Source organism: Lipotes vexillifer, unplaced genomic scaffold (assembly GCF_000442215.2).
Source record: "Lipotes vexillifer unplaced genomic scaffold, Lipotes_vexillifer_v1.1 scaffold450, whole genome shotgun sequence".
NCBI classification, from domain to species: domain Eukaryota; kingdom Metazoa; phylum Chordata; class Mammalia; order Artiodactyla; family Lipotidae; genus Lipotes; species Lipotes vexillifer.
The window spans coordinates 446,607-462,732 of NW_006794180.1; the positions used below are offsets into that span (position 1 = coordinate 446,607).

General features: G+C 39.2%; 1 protein-coding gene across 3 annotated transcripts in view; it reads right to left on the bottom strand.

Annotated features, from left to right (window-relative positions):
* SLC26A5 (solute carrier family 26 member 5) overlaps nt 1-16,126 on the bottom strand; it is a 47,209-nt gene that overhangs the window by 23,602 nt on the left and 7,481 nt on the right. For 2 of the 3 annotated variants that reach the window (XM_007467056.1, XM_007467055.1), the window contains exons 2-3: nt 4,602-4,806; nt 2,699-2,838 (exon numbers count right to left, since the gene is read on the bottom strand). In XM_007467056.1, coding sequence (XP_007467118.1) covers nt 2,699-2,838; nt 4,602-4,753 — 292 coding nt within the window. In that variant the 5' untranslated portion in view covers nt 4,754-4,806. Of the gene's footprint in view, nt 1-2,698; nt 2,839-4,601; nt 4,807-16,126 lie in introns of those variants that run through there. The other variant, XM_007467057.1, reaches the window with a different exon arrangement.

The following is a 16,126-nucleotide window of genomic DNA, read 5'->3' on the forward strand; positions in this document are numbered from 1 at the left end:
TACATCCTGTTGGAGTGATACACTAAGGAGAGAGCATGTGTGTCATTCACTCATCGTTTTGCATGGATGGCCTGGAATCCCTCTTTAGAGCGTGTAAGCAATAAACACCCTTTGTTCTCAGCTTTGGGGCCTCACCAAGTGTCTGGAATAACTAGAAAGTTCATGTAATGCATTGTCATGTTATGGATAAGAACGTTTTAGCAAAAGAAGAGCTGGGAAAACATCCCTATTTCATATGTAACAATACGGTAAGTTTAATGTTGCATTTAAAAATATTTTTTATTTCTAGCAAAGAAACGCATGTCCGTAGTATAAAAAGCCAAGCAGTAGTAGGGAGGCTGGGAGAAAAAGCCAACACTCTTCTGCCTTACTCTAGGTTCCACTCCCCAGAAGCACTCACTTCTAACTCTTTCAGCTGTTTTTCTACCATTTATCTCCATTTTTCTAAATCAGCAGTTCCTACATGAGAGGATTCTGCCCACCCCCAGGGGACATCTGGCAATGTCTGGAGACATTTTTTATTACCAAGCCTGGGAGTGGGGCTGCTGCTGCATCTAGTGGGTAGAAGCCAGGGATGCTGCTACACACTCTGCAATGCACAGGATGGCCCCCCCCAACCAGTGTACATGGTACAGGCTGAGAAACCCGTTCTACATAACCTGTTCACATTGTTACTTCTTGGTTTATCGTTGTAGATATAAACTGTTGACCTGTAATGCCTATTTTTTCAGATTCCTCTAGGTTATGATTTCATGGTTATGTGACTTTTTTTTCCTTTCTAGAAAGTTTTGGGATCTTCTATTTATTCCTGGTATTCTGATATTTTACAATGGTGTGTCTTGTTTTAAGTTAATTTTTCATTAATTCTGATGGGTACCTGATGGTTGCTCTCAGTCTGAAAACTCATGTATTTCAATTCTGAGAATATTCTTTGTCACTATAGCTCTTTTCTCTGGGTACAGGTGACCATCTGCCTTGTGCTGTAAGTTCTTGCAGGCTCTTTGGAACTGAACAGGGCAAGGAAGAGCCTTTGTGAGCTCACAGTTCAATGGGTAGATGTTTACATAATGCCTACAGGTCCAAAAAAATTTGTGGAATGGCACTTCAGTGAAAACCCAACTAGGGTAATTCTGAGGATTTCTTTGACGTGTTCATTTACATGCGTTCACTACAGCCATTTCCTGTGGCTCTGTCAGTCCAACTTGACTGAATGTCGGTCTAGCTCCTATTTCCCACTCCAGATGCCGAGCCTCTCTGTCTGCTCCTCCCCCTGCCCTCACCTCTGCCTTTAAATACATCCCTTTCTCTATCCTTGGGGGTGTTGGTGCCAAAATTGTTGTGGAGAATGGTCCTAAACCTGATTTAAGGCTTTTGTTTAACAGATTTAATAGATTCGATAACTCAGTCACTTGGAAAATTAAAAACTCAGCTAACTGATCATTGGGAAAAATATATATATATATTTTTTACAAATCGATTGTTCAGTAATTAGTTTTTGGGCAACTGGAGAAGGGAATAGATTTTTTGCCAGCTTACCTAGAGGCTGTTCAAGCCATTATCACCTTTTGACCACACTGAGTCACTGTCACCTCTAATTGGTCTCCCTACATTCATCCTGGTGACCTCTCGCCAGCCAAGTCCACTCCCCACACGACAGTCTCAGTGATCTCTTACCAGAAATACCCAACTGAAAAAAGCACGCTGACAGCTTTCACCGCGCTCAGAACGAAATCCAAAGGGGTCGTCAAGGCTGTGCACACCTGCCACTGCTCGCCTTGCCAGCCACCAGCCCCTCACTCCCCACACGCCTAGCACCCTGCCTCTCTCCTAATTCTTCGAACACCCAATTCTCTTCCTGCTAAATGCCTTCACACATGCTATCACTGCTTCCTGAAGTGCATTTCTTCTCATTCTTTACCTCCCTGCTACTCGTCCTTCAGGTCTCACCTCCATCTCACCTTCTTAAAGGGGTTTTTGTGACTTACCTACTTAAATTAGGTCCCCCTAGTATCACCATGTCAGAGTGCCCTGTATCTTCCTTCACAGTGTTTGCCATCATTTGCAATTAAAAACTGATGCGTGCTGTTATGTGCTTCATGTTTCTTTCCCTGATTGGATAGTTAGTTCCATGAAGATGGGGACAGCCAGGCAGATACTTGATAAATGTGTGTGAATAGATGAATAATCAATGAGTGTTTTCTTAAATTCTTATATCACATATAAAATCACACAAAGGCATAAGAATTCAGTATATCATGTTCCCTTGTAGTAAGAATATGGACTTATAAGTCAAGAACCTGAACAAGGACAACCCCTGAAAGAAACACAACATTGTAAATCAACTATACTTCAATAAAATTTAAAAAACAACAACAACAAAAAAGGACAACCTCAACAACATGCTCATGGAGTGACTGATTAACTTAGCGAGAGAAAGGCAATGCCCAGCCAGCTCCTAAATGTACTGGTCTGTGAAACAGTATTACCACATTCTACAACTAATACCTCTGGGGCTTTTAAAAGGTTATTTAAAAGGGTTATTTCTGGAGAATTCCTTTAAACAGGTGAAGGTTACTAGAACTATAATGATAAAAACTATGAATTTCCAATCACGATGAAATTAAACAGAAAAATGGTCAAGCAACTGTTTGAGGAGATGGCAGCGAAGGACAGAAAGAAAGAAATATATTCTACTGACCTTGAGGAAGCTGCAGCACACCTGTGCTTATGCCTGAGACTATGTCACCCAACACATACTCCTTGAATCTGTATGCAGGCAACCACTTGGTTATGGGGAGGAACATGTAAATGATATTTCGTATTTTCTTAGGAGTACATCTGGAGAACAAAGAAATAGATAAAATGAGGACCATTTCTGTAGAATTCACAGCAAGGCATTTTCCCTTCCTCATATCCTGGAGCAGTAAGGAAGAATTCAAAACTGGTGCCGAGGATGACTCTTCTACTCTGCAGAGGTCAGAGACAAGAAGACCTGCTTATTATTATTATTATTATTTTTAAATAGGAACATCTGAATTGGCTCCACTCTAATGCTCTACAATTGACCATGAAAAAAAAATTAGCTTCAAAATAGTTGAGAAATCCCAGAAGCTACTATTTCAACAGGTGAAACCCTTAATGTGCTTCCTGTGTTGGTGTAAAGTGAAGTAGGGGAATTATTTACTGACTGAGTTAACTCTTGGATGTGGAACCAATGACCAGCATCTACCCACTTAGTTTTCCCTTTCCTTATAAAATGAAGGAAATTTTCACAGGTATTATGAACTTTATGAATATGTGTTCAGGGCTTTAGGGTCTCTGATTAGGTAAATTCAAAACACCATTTGTCACGGGAGCACTGTAGCTAAGTCTACGTCTGGTTATCTTGGTTAGGTGAACACCATGCTGAAAAAACCAAGGCTTTGCATTTAATCCCTGGATGGTTTCATTAACTTTGATACACAGACTATATTCTGGACCTCAGCCAGTCCTTTTGCCAGTCTATGCCTATAGTCAAAGACATCAGTGAGTAAGAGTATGGACAGATGACTTCCATCACCATTAAGACAGCCTCAAGTCCTCCTGGTGATGAGGAAGCAACTTATTCCATTTAAAAGGATAATGCATTACTGCAGCATGCATGGTATTTTATACAGAGCCTTTAGTGGTTAAGAGTATCTGGTAATTAGACGCAGGAAGATACGGGAAGCAAAATGTGAGGCAACTATGGCAAGAGCAATGAATTTGAGTGAAACAAACCAGATTTCATAGCAGTCTCCTGGTTTAGAAAATTGAGATATTAATGACAGCTGCATTTATATAGTGCTTGCCATGTGCCTTGCGCTTTGCATATATTAATAGGTTTTAACCCCAGGAACTCGATGATGTAAGCCCTAATTACTATTCTCATTTTATAAAGCAGGAAACTCAAGTGCACAGCTGGTGGGCGGCTGGGACTGGGATCAAAACTCAGACACTCTGACTCCAGTGCACATACCTTCAACCTCTCGTGATGTCACACCTAGAGCACAGGGTCACTGTGAAGCTTATATGAAGCTGTGGTCTCAGGGGTTCAGGAGGCAGCAATCAGATGGTTTGCAAAATCAGGTGTGCAATCAGATACACATGTCCGGCACACATGTATTACATAGCCATGTTGCTGGCCTGGGAATGGTAAGTGTCCTAAGACACTGAGTGTCCTTGATAGCTTAGGGTGGGGACTTAAATGCATAGATTCAGGGTGTTGCCACATGAAGTAGAAGTCAAGTGGGAAAAAGAGGGGTTGGAACATTCCTGAGAGACAAATGGAAGAGGTGGATATTATGTAGGTGGGTGGAGAATTGGAAAGTGGGTTGTTTATATAAACCTTTATACAGACATAAAGCATAGAAGGAATTTAATAAATATGGTGAAATATGTAATGAAGCTTGTGTTCCATCAAATATCTACCACTGAATGAACTGTGTGGACAGCTCTGCAAATCACGAGTGCTCACCATTTGTTTTTTCCTCCACATTGCCAGATTCTCTTTATACATTTGACCTTGCTTCTCTTCTCATAACTGAATGACAGATTAAAGGAAATAGGTTGAAACAACATACGTGAATGCCTGTTTCAGCTTATCCCCAATGGATTCCGAAATCTTGTCCTTCTTGTGCAGTCTTTCCTGGAGGACCGGATGACTAAAGATAGGTCTTTCCACATAGTACCGCTGGGCTGCTGCAAGGATTTCACTTTCTTCAACATGATCCATAGTACTCTGAAATTATTCATCAATAGCAGGAGACGAGCATTTCCTGAGTTTCACTAAGGGAGAAAATAAAAACTCTGTCAGATGCCAAAATCCTACTGATGACTGTTCCGGTGCATCTCTTCTTGGCGGTATTATTGCAAGTTATTCTGAGGACCTCTTCATCTTTGGACACCCAGAGCATCTAACCTAGTGATCTGGACAGAGTAGGCACTAATAAATGAAAGGAAAGCAAAGTCAGTAAAAAACATGTTGTCTCTCCCAGGGCAACAAGGGGGTAGTGTGCATACTTTAAACAAAGGATCGTGTTAACTTCAGTGGCTAAATACTGCAGCAAGTTGACTCCAAGTCAATATTAAGGGAACAGGGAATCAGGCTGACTCTAACCATTTACACATCAAAGAAAAAGAAAAAGGAGCAAGATCAGTGCTTAAATTGACCCTAAGTTTCTTGAAGGTACATTAGCCTCCTTTCCAATTCTGTATTCACATTTGGTTACTCCTTAAATTATTCTATGGTTCAGAGCTGAGGCTTATGTCTCCACAACAGCTACACGTTGAAAACATCAGTGTAATGTTATAATCATTTTAAAGTTTATTGTGTTGTCATGTGTAAGACTATTAGGATGACTGATATATCTATATTTATATCTATCTATCTATCTACCTACCTACCTATCTACATAATGAATACTACTCATATGAGTAAAAGAAATGATTAAGGAATAAAAACCCAGTATGTTTCTGCACATGGGAATGTGTACAAGGATGTTAAATGCAGCTTTATGACAGTGAAAAGTTGGAAAAACCCAAATGTCTACCTATATGCAATAAAACAAATTTCTGTATAGTCATAAATTGAACGCTATGCAGTAATTTTTAAAAAATGAACTAAATCTGTATGTCATCATCAATAAATCTCAAAAACCTAATTTTCAATAAAAATGCAAGGCACAGGTGGGTACTTCAAGGATGCAATTATTTAAACAAAGTTTAAAAACCTTACCAAGCAATAATGTAGGTTGTTTGTGTACACACATATATGTGGTAAATGTATAAAAGCATGCATGTCAATGACAAACACTAAGATCAGGATGTTGTTACCTCTGGAGAGAAGGGGAACGAGACTCGGAAGAGATAGGGAGCTTCAACTAACCGAATCTGCAATGTTCACTTTATAAAGAAAGAACTGGCACAAAAAGTGCAAAATGTTAAGATTTGACTAAGTCATGGGGTAAGTACACTGGTGTTTAATACACGATTCTGTCTGTAAATTTGAATGATATATTTTATTTATTATTTATTTATTTATTTATTTTTGCGGTACGTGGGCCTCACTGTTCTGGCCTCTCCCGTTGTGGAGCACAGGCTCCGGACACGCAGGCCCAGTGGCCATGGCTCACGGGCCCAGCCGCTCCGCGGCATGTGGGATCTTCCTGGACCGGGGCACAAACCCGCGTCCCCTGCATCGGCAGGCGGACTCTCAACCACTGCACCACCAGGGAAGCCCTGAATGATATATTTTATAATAAAAATTAAGTGCACAACAACAACTAAAGCCATCAGTCCTAACGGAAGGAAGTTAAGGGCAGAGGAGTTGGGGGCTAGCGTGGGTTAATGGTTAGGTGCCTGTGTGGTGACTGAGCGAAGGCGGGGGATTATTGATGCTGGTCGATCCAATTCCCTTATGGTGAAATCTTAACATTCAAATTGAAATTACGTTCATGTTTTCAACCAGGAAACATCATGCAAAATAAATGCCTAAGTCCAAGGAGGCTGAAAATTTTAAAGTCTAGAATAAAAGGGAATTCTAGCAGCAAATGCAACTAAGTATCAGGACGGATGATATGAAAAGATAAGCCTGGAGAAAGAGGATTCTGCAGTAGAATCTGACAAAGTAAGATTGTACATCTTTTGTTTTAGAGTTAGCAAGGCTGGCTGGCTTCTCATCTAACTTTTTATTTATTATTCCAGGAACTCATCAAAATATCCAAAAATGACTGGGCTGAGGTATGCGGATGGGGTCTGAAACACAGCAACACCACCACTCTGCCTTCCCCCTGCCCCCACTCTAGAACATCACGCAACAGCATCATAGAACCATATGCAATTCAGGCAACCTCCCATGCTGCTTTAAGCCTCTGTGCCCATGCCCAGAGTTCCATTCACTCTGACAAGAAATTGTTTCTTTCCCCTCACTCTCCTTCCATTTTCTCCACACCCTAATCACTGTATCTTTCAAAAGCCAGGTTTTGTCCTTTGCTTTCCTGAGTCCCCTCTCACCTGTAATCCCCCATGATGTCGGTCTATACTCGCTGCTTCGTATAATTTTCTGTTTCTTCTCACTATATAATTATTGGTCTCCTCTTCTAGATTGCAAATTCTGTGAGGCAATACCATACCCTGAATTCCCAGGACCCAATTCAGTCCTTGTCTCACTGATGAACGTACGCAGTCTTTGGACTGGTGCATCATGTTGTTGATAGTGTATGCCACGCCTCCTCTCTGTTACTTCATGTTACAGAAGATTAAGTCTGCTCTGACATTTTAATTTAATTATTTATGCTTCTGGACACCTCCTCCTTGGCTGTCTTCTGTCCTACTTTAGAAAGATAACTTCTTTCTTGATATAGCCACTCAAAGAGAAAAAGACCAGGTAGATCTGAGGGAGGTTTAATAAGAATCCCTGTTGCAAAAACCTAATTTTACCAATGACTTTACTGTTACTCCACATGAATTTGCCCAGTTGTCAATGGGATGAATTGTGATGACCACGTCTAGGGATGTGTTATCGTAGAGGGCAGTAGTGACCAAAACTGCCCTCTCATCACCTGGGGAAGGTTTTAAAGGACTGGTGTCTGGCCCCACTCTGAACCTCCTGAATTAGGGTCCCATAGGTGGGGCGTGGACAGTGGGCACTTACTCTAAGTAGGTGTGAGCACACATCCCTGCACCTGAGTGGCAACCTTCTTTGAAGTTTTCAGAGTAACATAATAGGTTAGGCTGAAATGTAGCAGAAGAAATAAAATATTTCTAAAATATTAGAGATCCTTCTCTTTATTCTCAAAAGTCCTTTGGCCACCCCCAACAGGAATTTCTCATTTACACCTATTACTCGGAAGGCGATTTATCATCCCCTCATTTCTCCTCCTCACAGAACCTGGAAATAATTTCTACCTCATTAAGCAGGGCAATTATATGTAAGTTTTAAATTTCTCCAGCAAGATTCAGATGATCAGCTAGGTAGGAATTTAACATATTTAGAAATACTGGCTTTCAACTCTGCCTAAACACGGAATCTCCTCAGGTGCTTTTGAAAAACAGCAATGCCTGGGCTCTACACCAGACCAATTAGCACAGAGCCTCCGAGCAGGGCCTCTGGGAGGTGTGGCCCAGGCATGGTTTTTTAGAGCATCCTAAGATGATTTTAATGAGCAGATAAAGTTAAAAAACCATTGTTTTATAACCTAAGAGAGAGAAATACATATGAAAAAGACATAGGAAAATCACAAAGAAATATCTGAAAACAAAAACCAATTATAGGCTTTTCCAAAATTAATAATGAATCAGTGACATGATTAAAGCCAGATGAGTTTTTTTTAAAGTAAACTTTATAACATATGCTATGCTATAATACAATACATATAATATGCTATAATGTAATATGCTTACTGAAAAATCCATGAAGTAAGTTTTGAAGAGGAATATGAAATATAAGGACATGATTTACCAGTAAAAAATGTTTCTTTGCATTTGCCATTTTCATTCAGGGCACTGGTTCTCAGCCCTGGCTGCACACTGGAATCACCTGACTCTACTGCCAGGGATTCTGATTTAATTGGTCTGGGAGGCAGGCAGGGATTGAGAATTTAAAAGCTCTCCAAGTGATTCAAATGCACAGCCAAGGTTCAAAACCACTGACTTAGGGGCTGGCAGTATACACACTCACATTTACCTACCCAACCAACCAAACAAAAAGAAGAAAACTGAATAGGGTGTAAATAAATTGTGTGCAATGCATTATATTACTGTTTTTGCTTATGTGTATCTTTGAAATATTTAATAAAAACTTACAAAAGAGAGAATTAGCTAGGTTTCTCCAGCAAAGTCTTATTTCTATTTGTATATTCTCATAACAAAAGGGAGCTGTGTGTAGGTGGGCAGTGCAACATCCACTACACTTCATGCAAATGCTGAATAAAACTGAAGTCTTAGTTGTTACAAACATTCCATTCAAGGTTTAAATTAGGATCAAATATTAAAGGAATTTAGACCCCAAAACATTAGATGGACTTAGGAAAGCCTTAGGGTATGCACTCTCTGCAGTGTTGCCAAATAAAATATAGGATGTCCAATTAAATTTGAATGTCAGATAAGCAACAAATAGTTGGTTAGTATAAGTATGTTCCAAATATTGCATGGGGCATACTTATATTAAAAATTTATTGTTTATCCCAACTTATAACTGAGTATCATATTTTTCTTTGCTAAACCTTGCAATGATAACTCTCGGTAGGTCAGGAAGAGACAGAGAAAAGATGGGATTCTCAAATTTTTGAGGTTTTAGGACCCTGGCTACAATCTATGTCCTCCTTGAGATATCTGGCAGTTCAAAGATGTCTCAACTGGGAAAGAAAAGGACTGCTGAGAAGAGTAAAGGAGAAGAGGATGTTATAATGAAAGGCTGTCCTATTGGGGAACTTTTTATGTTCACCACAATGATTAAATAATTAAAGCCTTGAAGGCTATCAATAACCACCTTATCAGAAGAGAGGCAAAGTAACCAAGGGACCAATGCAGGAGATCAAATGACCAGACGCTTATCTGACAGATAATGAGCTTCAAGTGTGCTGATTGCAATTATAAATCACCAAGTTGTAAGACTAAGTACATAAACCCTCACATGAGAAAAGTCACCTCTCAGATGGCCCAAAGGGACAAGTCTTCTGGCAGGCCCTCCAACGAAAATACTAATAACAGAAAAGCAAATTGATCTAGACATTCAAGCCCTGCTTTCCACAGCTATGAAAGAAGGGATTTAAAAACAGTTTAGAACACCTTTCAACATAGATTTCTAGATCTGAAAGTAATCTTGGAAATCATACAATTTAACTCCCTCACTTTGTGAGAAAAGGAGCTCATCTTCACTCACTTGACTTATCCAAAAATATTCTCAGAATGCAAACCTTGTTTCCTATTCAAAGTAGTCATCAAATATAAAAGGCTCAGATTTTATAAATAAAAATGTAAAACTACATTTTTATTTATAACAGCAGCAACATTTTAAACTTCAAACTAAAGGCAAGAATTAATTGCTTGACCATTATAAAGATTCACTATGCTTTTGTGGAAGATGCTCCAAACTGGAGGTTGGGGGCAGGGTCTGGCCCTAGTTCTGCCTCTCAATCATCTATGCTATTCTATACTGTTATGACAGGATCAACTAGACCAGGAGTCCCCATACTTGGAAGCACACTGGAATCACATGGAGAGCGTCAAAAACCACAGATTTCCAGGCCCTCTAGAAATTCTGATTTAGTAATTCTGGAGTCTCTATTTTTCAAAGCTCACAGAGTAAGACTATAGTCCAGAAAAGAATTACAGTCCAGAAATAATTTTTCTTTCACCTATGACATAACCAGCCTTTCCCTGAAAGCAATTTGAAAAAGCTGCTTCCTCTTTTCTACACTTCTGGGACTTTTAGCATAACCAAGATAAATTCCCTGCTTTCCCTTATTAACAATCATTGATTAATTAAAGAGGCCCAATATGTAGAAAGGCCATGCAAAATCCATGCAAACTGGTCCTGAATGTAGACTGTAAGCTCCATGAGGGGAGGGCCATTGTCTGAACACCTAGCACATAGTGGCATGCAGCTTGCTGACTGAATGCTCCCCGAGTGTTTTTGAGTGTTGGGGGCCAAGGTTGCTGGAGGATGTAGACTGGGGCTCTTCCCATCCTTTCCTTCTTCTTTTATAATTATCCACCTCCCCTGAGGAGGAGGCCACCTACCTCCTCAGCCAAAGGATTCTTAGATTAGTATCCAGAGAGACAACACCATATGGTAGGCTTTGGGTTCGGAGAGACTGTGTTTGTAGATTGGAACTGGCACTTAATATGTGTTTTTTGCAAGCCTTCATTTGTTTATCTGTAAGTGGAAGTTCGGAGCATAGGCTGTGAAATCACACAGATCTAAGTTCCAGTCCTGGTACTGCCCTCTTGCTAGGACATCTAGCAAGTTACCTGACTTCTCTAAATAGGGTGACCATAAGTCCTGGCTTATGCTTGCTGTCCCAGAGTAATTCTTACTTCCAGAATGTCCTGGATTGGAAAATAAATTATATGTTTCCTTTAGATTCTTCAGCTATACCACTCAGATAAAACCTCGTTATATATCTGTGAAAATAAATTAGAAAATGTTTCTAAAGTACTTACATGGGGCCTGGCACACAGTAAGTGCTCAATAAGTGTGACCATTATTATTACTACTGTGGAGAGGGTACCTAATTTCCTTCAACCTCGGGTTGCTCATTTGTAAGTGGGGATAATGATTTTCCTTTGTTTTCATTTAATTGTCTTTTTGAATCACTGACATATTCACAAGGCTCAAAAATTCATGTGTAAAAAGAATTAAAGTGAAGTTACACTGCCATTCCGTGGCTGGGAGGCAATCATGGTGTCAGTTTCCTGTGTGTCTTTCCAGAGATATTTTCTACCTAAGCAGATATGGGTATATGGTCTTCTTATAAACGGTAGCATGACTTAACCCCATTCTACACCTTGCTTTTTTCACTTACTGTATCTTGGTGATCTTTCCATATCAGTACAAAAAAGTTTCCTCATTCTTGTGTTTTTATAAACAGCTGCATACTGTGCTGTTACGTGGATGTTCCTCAATTTGCTTGGCCAGTACGAGTAGCACTACATTGAGGCTTAATGTAAGAATTATGAAGTGCTTAGAATAAGGCACTCAATATTTATTATTTATAATTACTATTACCTTTTAGACAAACCTCACATTTATTTCCTTTCACCTGCTCCATTTCTCGAGGCCTTGGGTCTCCATTTATTCATTCGTTCCAATACAAACCTACTTAGTCCCTACTTATATGTTTGGTTGAAACATGCAAGTTGACTATGCTTACAGATTAATAAACTATGGTACATGCCCTCAGGGAACTTGTCATCTAATGTCTTTGCAGCAATCTATATCCTTTTAAGGATGTCTTACAGGTGGCTAGGGGCATATGAAATAATGGAACATATAGGGGAACATAGGAGGTTCTGGGGATGGGAGCAAGAGATCATTGGTGAGAAAATACAACACTTAGGAAATCAGATCAAGGGCCTTTGATATAAAAATCATGTTACTTTTTTCCTTCTTATTATAAAAGTAATATATAAGCACTGTGAAAATTTGGAAATTTTCCATTTTTCTCATGCATAAATGATACATAGTAAATGTATATTGCAAATACATATGTTTGTATATATATGTAATGTATATTTACTTGGCTGAAATAGTCTTAATAGTTTTGCATTAAAATTTTTTTTTACTTAACATTATATCATAAACATTTTGCCATGTCAATAAACAACTTCAGGGACTTCCCTGGTGGCGCAGTGGCTGAGAATCCGCCTGCCAATGCAGGGGACACAGGTTCGATCCCTGGTCTGGGAAGATCCCACATGCCGTGGAGCAACTAAGCCCCTGCGCCACAACTACTGAAGCCCACGTGCCTAGACCCTATGCTCCGCAACAAGAGAAGCCACTGCAATGAGAAACCCGTACACCACGACAAAGAGTAGCTCTCACTCACCGCAACTAAAGAAAGCCCGCACACAGCAACAAGGACATAATGCAGCAAAAAATAAAGAATAAAATTTTAAAAAATAAACAACTTCAGAAGATATTTTTTAATGATTTTATAATATTTTCTAATATATATGTACCATGATTTAGTTAACCACCTTCCTTATTATTAGACACTTAGGCTACTTCTAATTTTCTGCTATCACAAGTGAGATTTTGTTTTTCAATCTGAGTTTATGTGTGTAATGGTAATAAAATATAGTTCATATTTAAACAATGTTAATGCTCATTTTAAGTAGTGGATAACTTACAAAGTGAGTACATAAAAACTTCAAATTGACTTAAACATATTATGAATGACTGACATTTATGTGAGCTTCTTGTCTATACACAATTATTACTCATTATAGTATAACATTTATTGACACTCTGCCATTGAAGAATCACAGTATCTATGTAAGGTAGGAATTATCCACGTCTTTCAGGAGTAATAACAGCTGGGATTGGAATTTAGGTCTGCTCACTGCAGAAACCATGCTCTTATGCTATGCTGTCTCATTAACTGTGCATCAGATTAATCATATCAAAATGTTTATCTACTTTTATCGAAATTATATTAATTATAGGCATATGTTGTGATTTGTTGCTTAGGAAGCATGGTGGTCTTAACCAAATTAGAAGCAAGATTAGAGGTCAAGCAAGGTTTCAGAGAGGATACTGCATTGGAAGTAGCTCTTGAGGCAAAAAGTGAAGGTGTGTGACTCTGGACACAGAAGTGAAAGGTAAAAATTAATAGGACCTATTCACAGAGTACCATAAGCACTGGTAACCACTTTGTTTTAGGTAGTTATAGGAAATGAAACTGGAGAGGTAGAATAGGATGAGGTCTTATAGGACCATAAAAGGCAGGCTACACATTCAAATTTGAAGCCATATGCTCTAGCTATTTGAATATATTCCCATCCTCCTTTGTCCTATACAGAACTACTGATCAAAACCACCATACCAGGGACTTCCCTGATGGCACAGTGGTTAAGAATCCACCTGCCAATGCAGGGGACACAGGTTTGAGCCCTGGTCTGCGAAGATCCCACATGCTGCGGAGCAACTGAGCCCATGTGCTACAACTACTGAGTCTTCCCTCTAGAGCCGGCGGGCCACAACTACTGAGCCCGCGCGCGCCTAGAGCCTGTGCTCCACCACAAGAGAAGCCACCGCAATGAGAAGCCTGCACACCGCAACAAAGAGTAGCCTCCGCTCTCCACAACTAGAGAAAGCCTGTGGGCAGCAACAAAGACCCGACGCAGCCAAAAATAAATAAATAAATAAATTTATAAAAACCACCATACCATGGAAAAATTATTCAATTCCACTAAAGATACTGAATCCCTTCCAGCACTAATTTTCTGTGACTCCTTAAGCTGATAAATTGCAAGATTTATTTTCCAACTAGGAACACATGAAAGATCATTAATAGTCAGAAGATATGCCTCCAGAATCTTCTTTGGGACAAAAAGCTCAGTAATTCATATTGGTGCTTAAGTTTGAATGACAGATATTTTAATACGAAAGAGTTCTCTAGTTTAAGTGAAAATGAAAGAACTACTGGCTTACCAGTCATTTCTTTTTCTAAAATAATAACTTTAGTCAAAATAATACAGACATGATAAAAATACAAGTATTATGGAAGGACTAATCACAAAAATAAACAGTTTTCCATCCCTCTTTTCCCCAACTCCAGCTGTATTCACTGAAGCGACCATTTTCCTTTTTTTTTTTTTTTTAACATCTTTATTGGAGTATAATTGCTTTACAATGGTATGTTAGTTTCAGCTTCACAACATAATGAATCAGTTATATAATATAACATATGTTCCCATATCTCTTCCCGCTTGCGTCTCCCTCCCTCCCACCCTCCCTATCCCACCCCTCCAGGCGGTCACAAAGCACCGAGCTGATCTCCCTGTGCTATGTGGCTGCTTCCCACTGGCTATCTACCTTACGTTTGGTAATGTATATATGTCCACGCCTCTCTCTTGAAGCGACCATTTTCTTAAAACCAGTTTTTGTTTTTAGTTCTTCTTGTGGGCTTATTTTTAACTCTAAATCAGCATTTTCAAAAAGAGTGCTATTAGTATTTTGGGTGGGACTTGTGTGGAACTGTGTTGTGCACTTTGCATTTTCATCTCCGATACTAAATAAATGCTAGTAGTGCCCTCCAGCCACTATGATACATTTCCAAATCTCCTCTAGAATTGAGAACTACTGCTCTAAGTAATATAATTATATGGCTATATATTTTTTTAACATCTTTTTTGGAGGATAATTGCTTTACAATGGTGTGTTAGTTTCTGCTGTATAACAAAGTGAGTCAGCTATATGTATACATATATCCCCATATCCCCTCCCTCTTGCATCACCCTCCCTATCCCACCCCTCTAGGTGGTCACAAAGCACCGAGCTGATCTCCCCGTGCTATGCAGCTGCTTCCCACTAGCTACCTATTTTACATTTGGTAGTGTATATATGGCCATGCCACTCTCTTACTTGGTCCCAGCTTACCCTTCCCCCTCCCCGTGTCCTCAAGTCCATTCTCTACGTCTGTGTCTTTATTCCTGTCTTACCCCTAGGTTCTTCATGACATTTTTTTTTCTTAAATTCCATATATATGTGTTAGCATACGGTATTTGTCTTTCTCTTTCTGACTTACTTCACTCTGTATGACAGACTCTAGGTGCATCCACCTCACTACAAATAATTCAATTTCGTTTCTTTTCATGGCTGAGTCTACCTTTTGATTTATCAAAATTAGACATTTATGAATGCTTACCATGAAAAATGAATATTTAAGTCTCCACACTGCCTGCAAGTTTTTGCTAGATTGTATTACTTAAAAAGAAAAATTTATTCATTTTTGGCTGCATTGGGTCTTTGTGGCTGCATGCAGGCTTTCTCTAGTTGTGGTGAGCGGGGGCTTCTCTTGTTGTGGAGCACCAGCTCTAAGCGCGTGGGCTTCAGTACTTGTGGCACGCAGGCTCAGTAGTTGTGGTACACGGGCTTAGTTGCTCCATGGCATGTGGGATCTTCCCAGACCAGGGATCAAAGCCGGGTCCCCTGCATTGCCAGGGGGATTCTTAACCACTGCACCACCAGGGAAGTCCCTATATTACCTTTTAATTTGTTTACCTATATAACCAATATAGGCTAAGTCATTCTCTCTATTCTTTCCTTCTGGAATTTCTATTAGACATTTGTTGGAGCTTCTCATTATACCATTGTGTCTTTTAACCTCTAACATTTTCCATATTTTAACCTCAATGGGTTGATTCTAGGCAATTTTCTCAGATTTGGCTTCTAGTTCACTAATCTACCTTTGGCTCTAATATGTTGTTTACTTAGTACATTAATTTTTTTAAAAAGCCTATATTTTTCATTTATCTTCTTTTTGAAATATTCTTTTTTGTGCACTATTTTTTCCTTTTTTCTATTCTTTTTACCCCTTTAATTATATATATATATATATATATATATATATATATATATATATATATATATTTTTTTTTT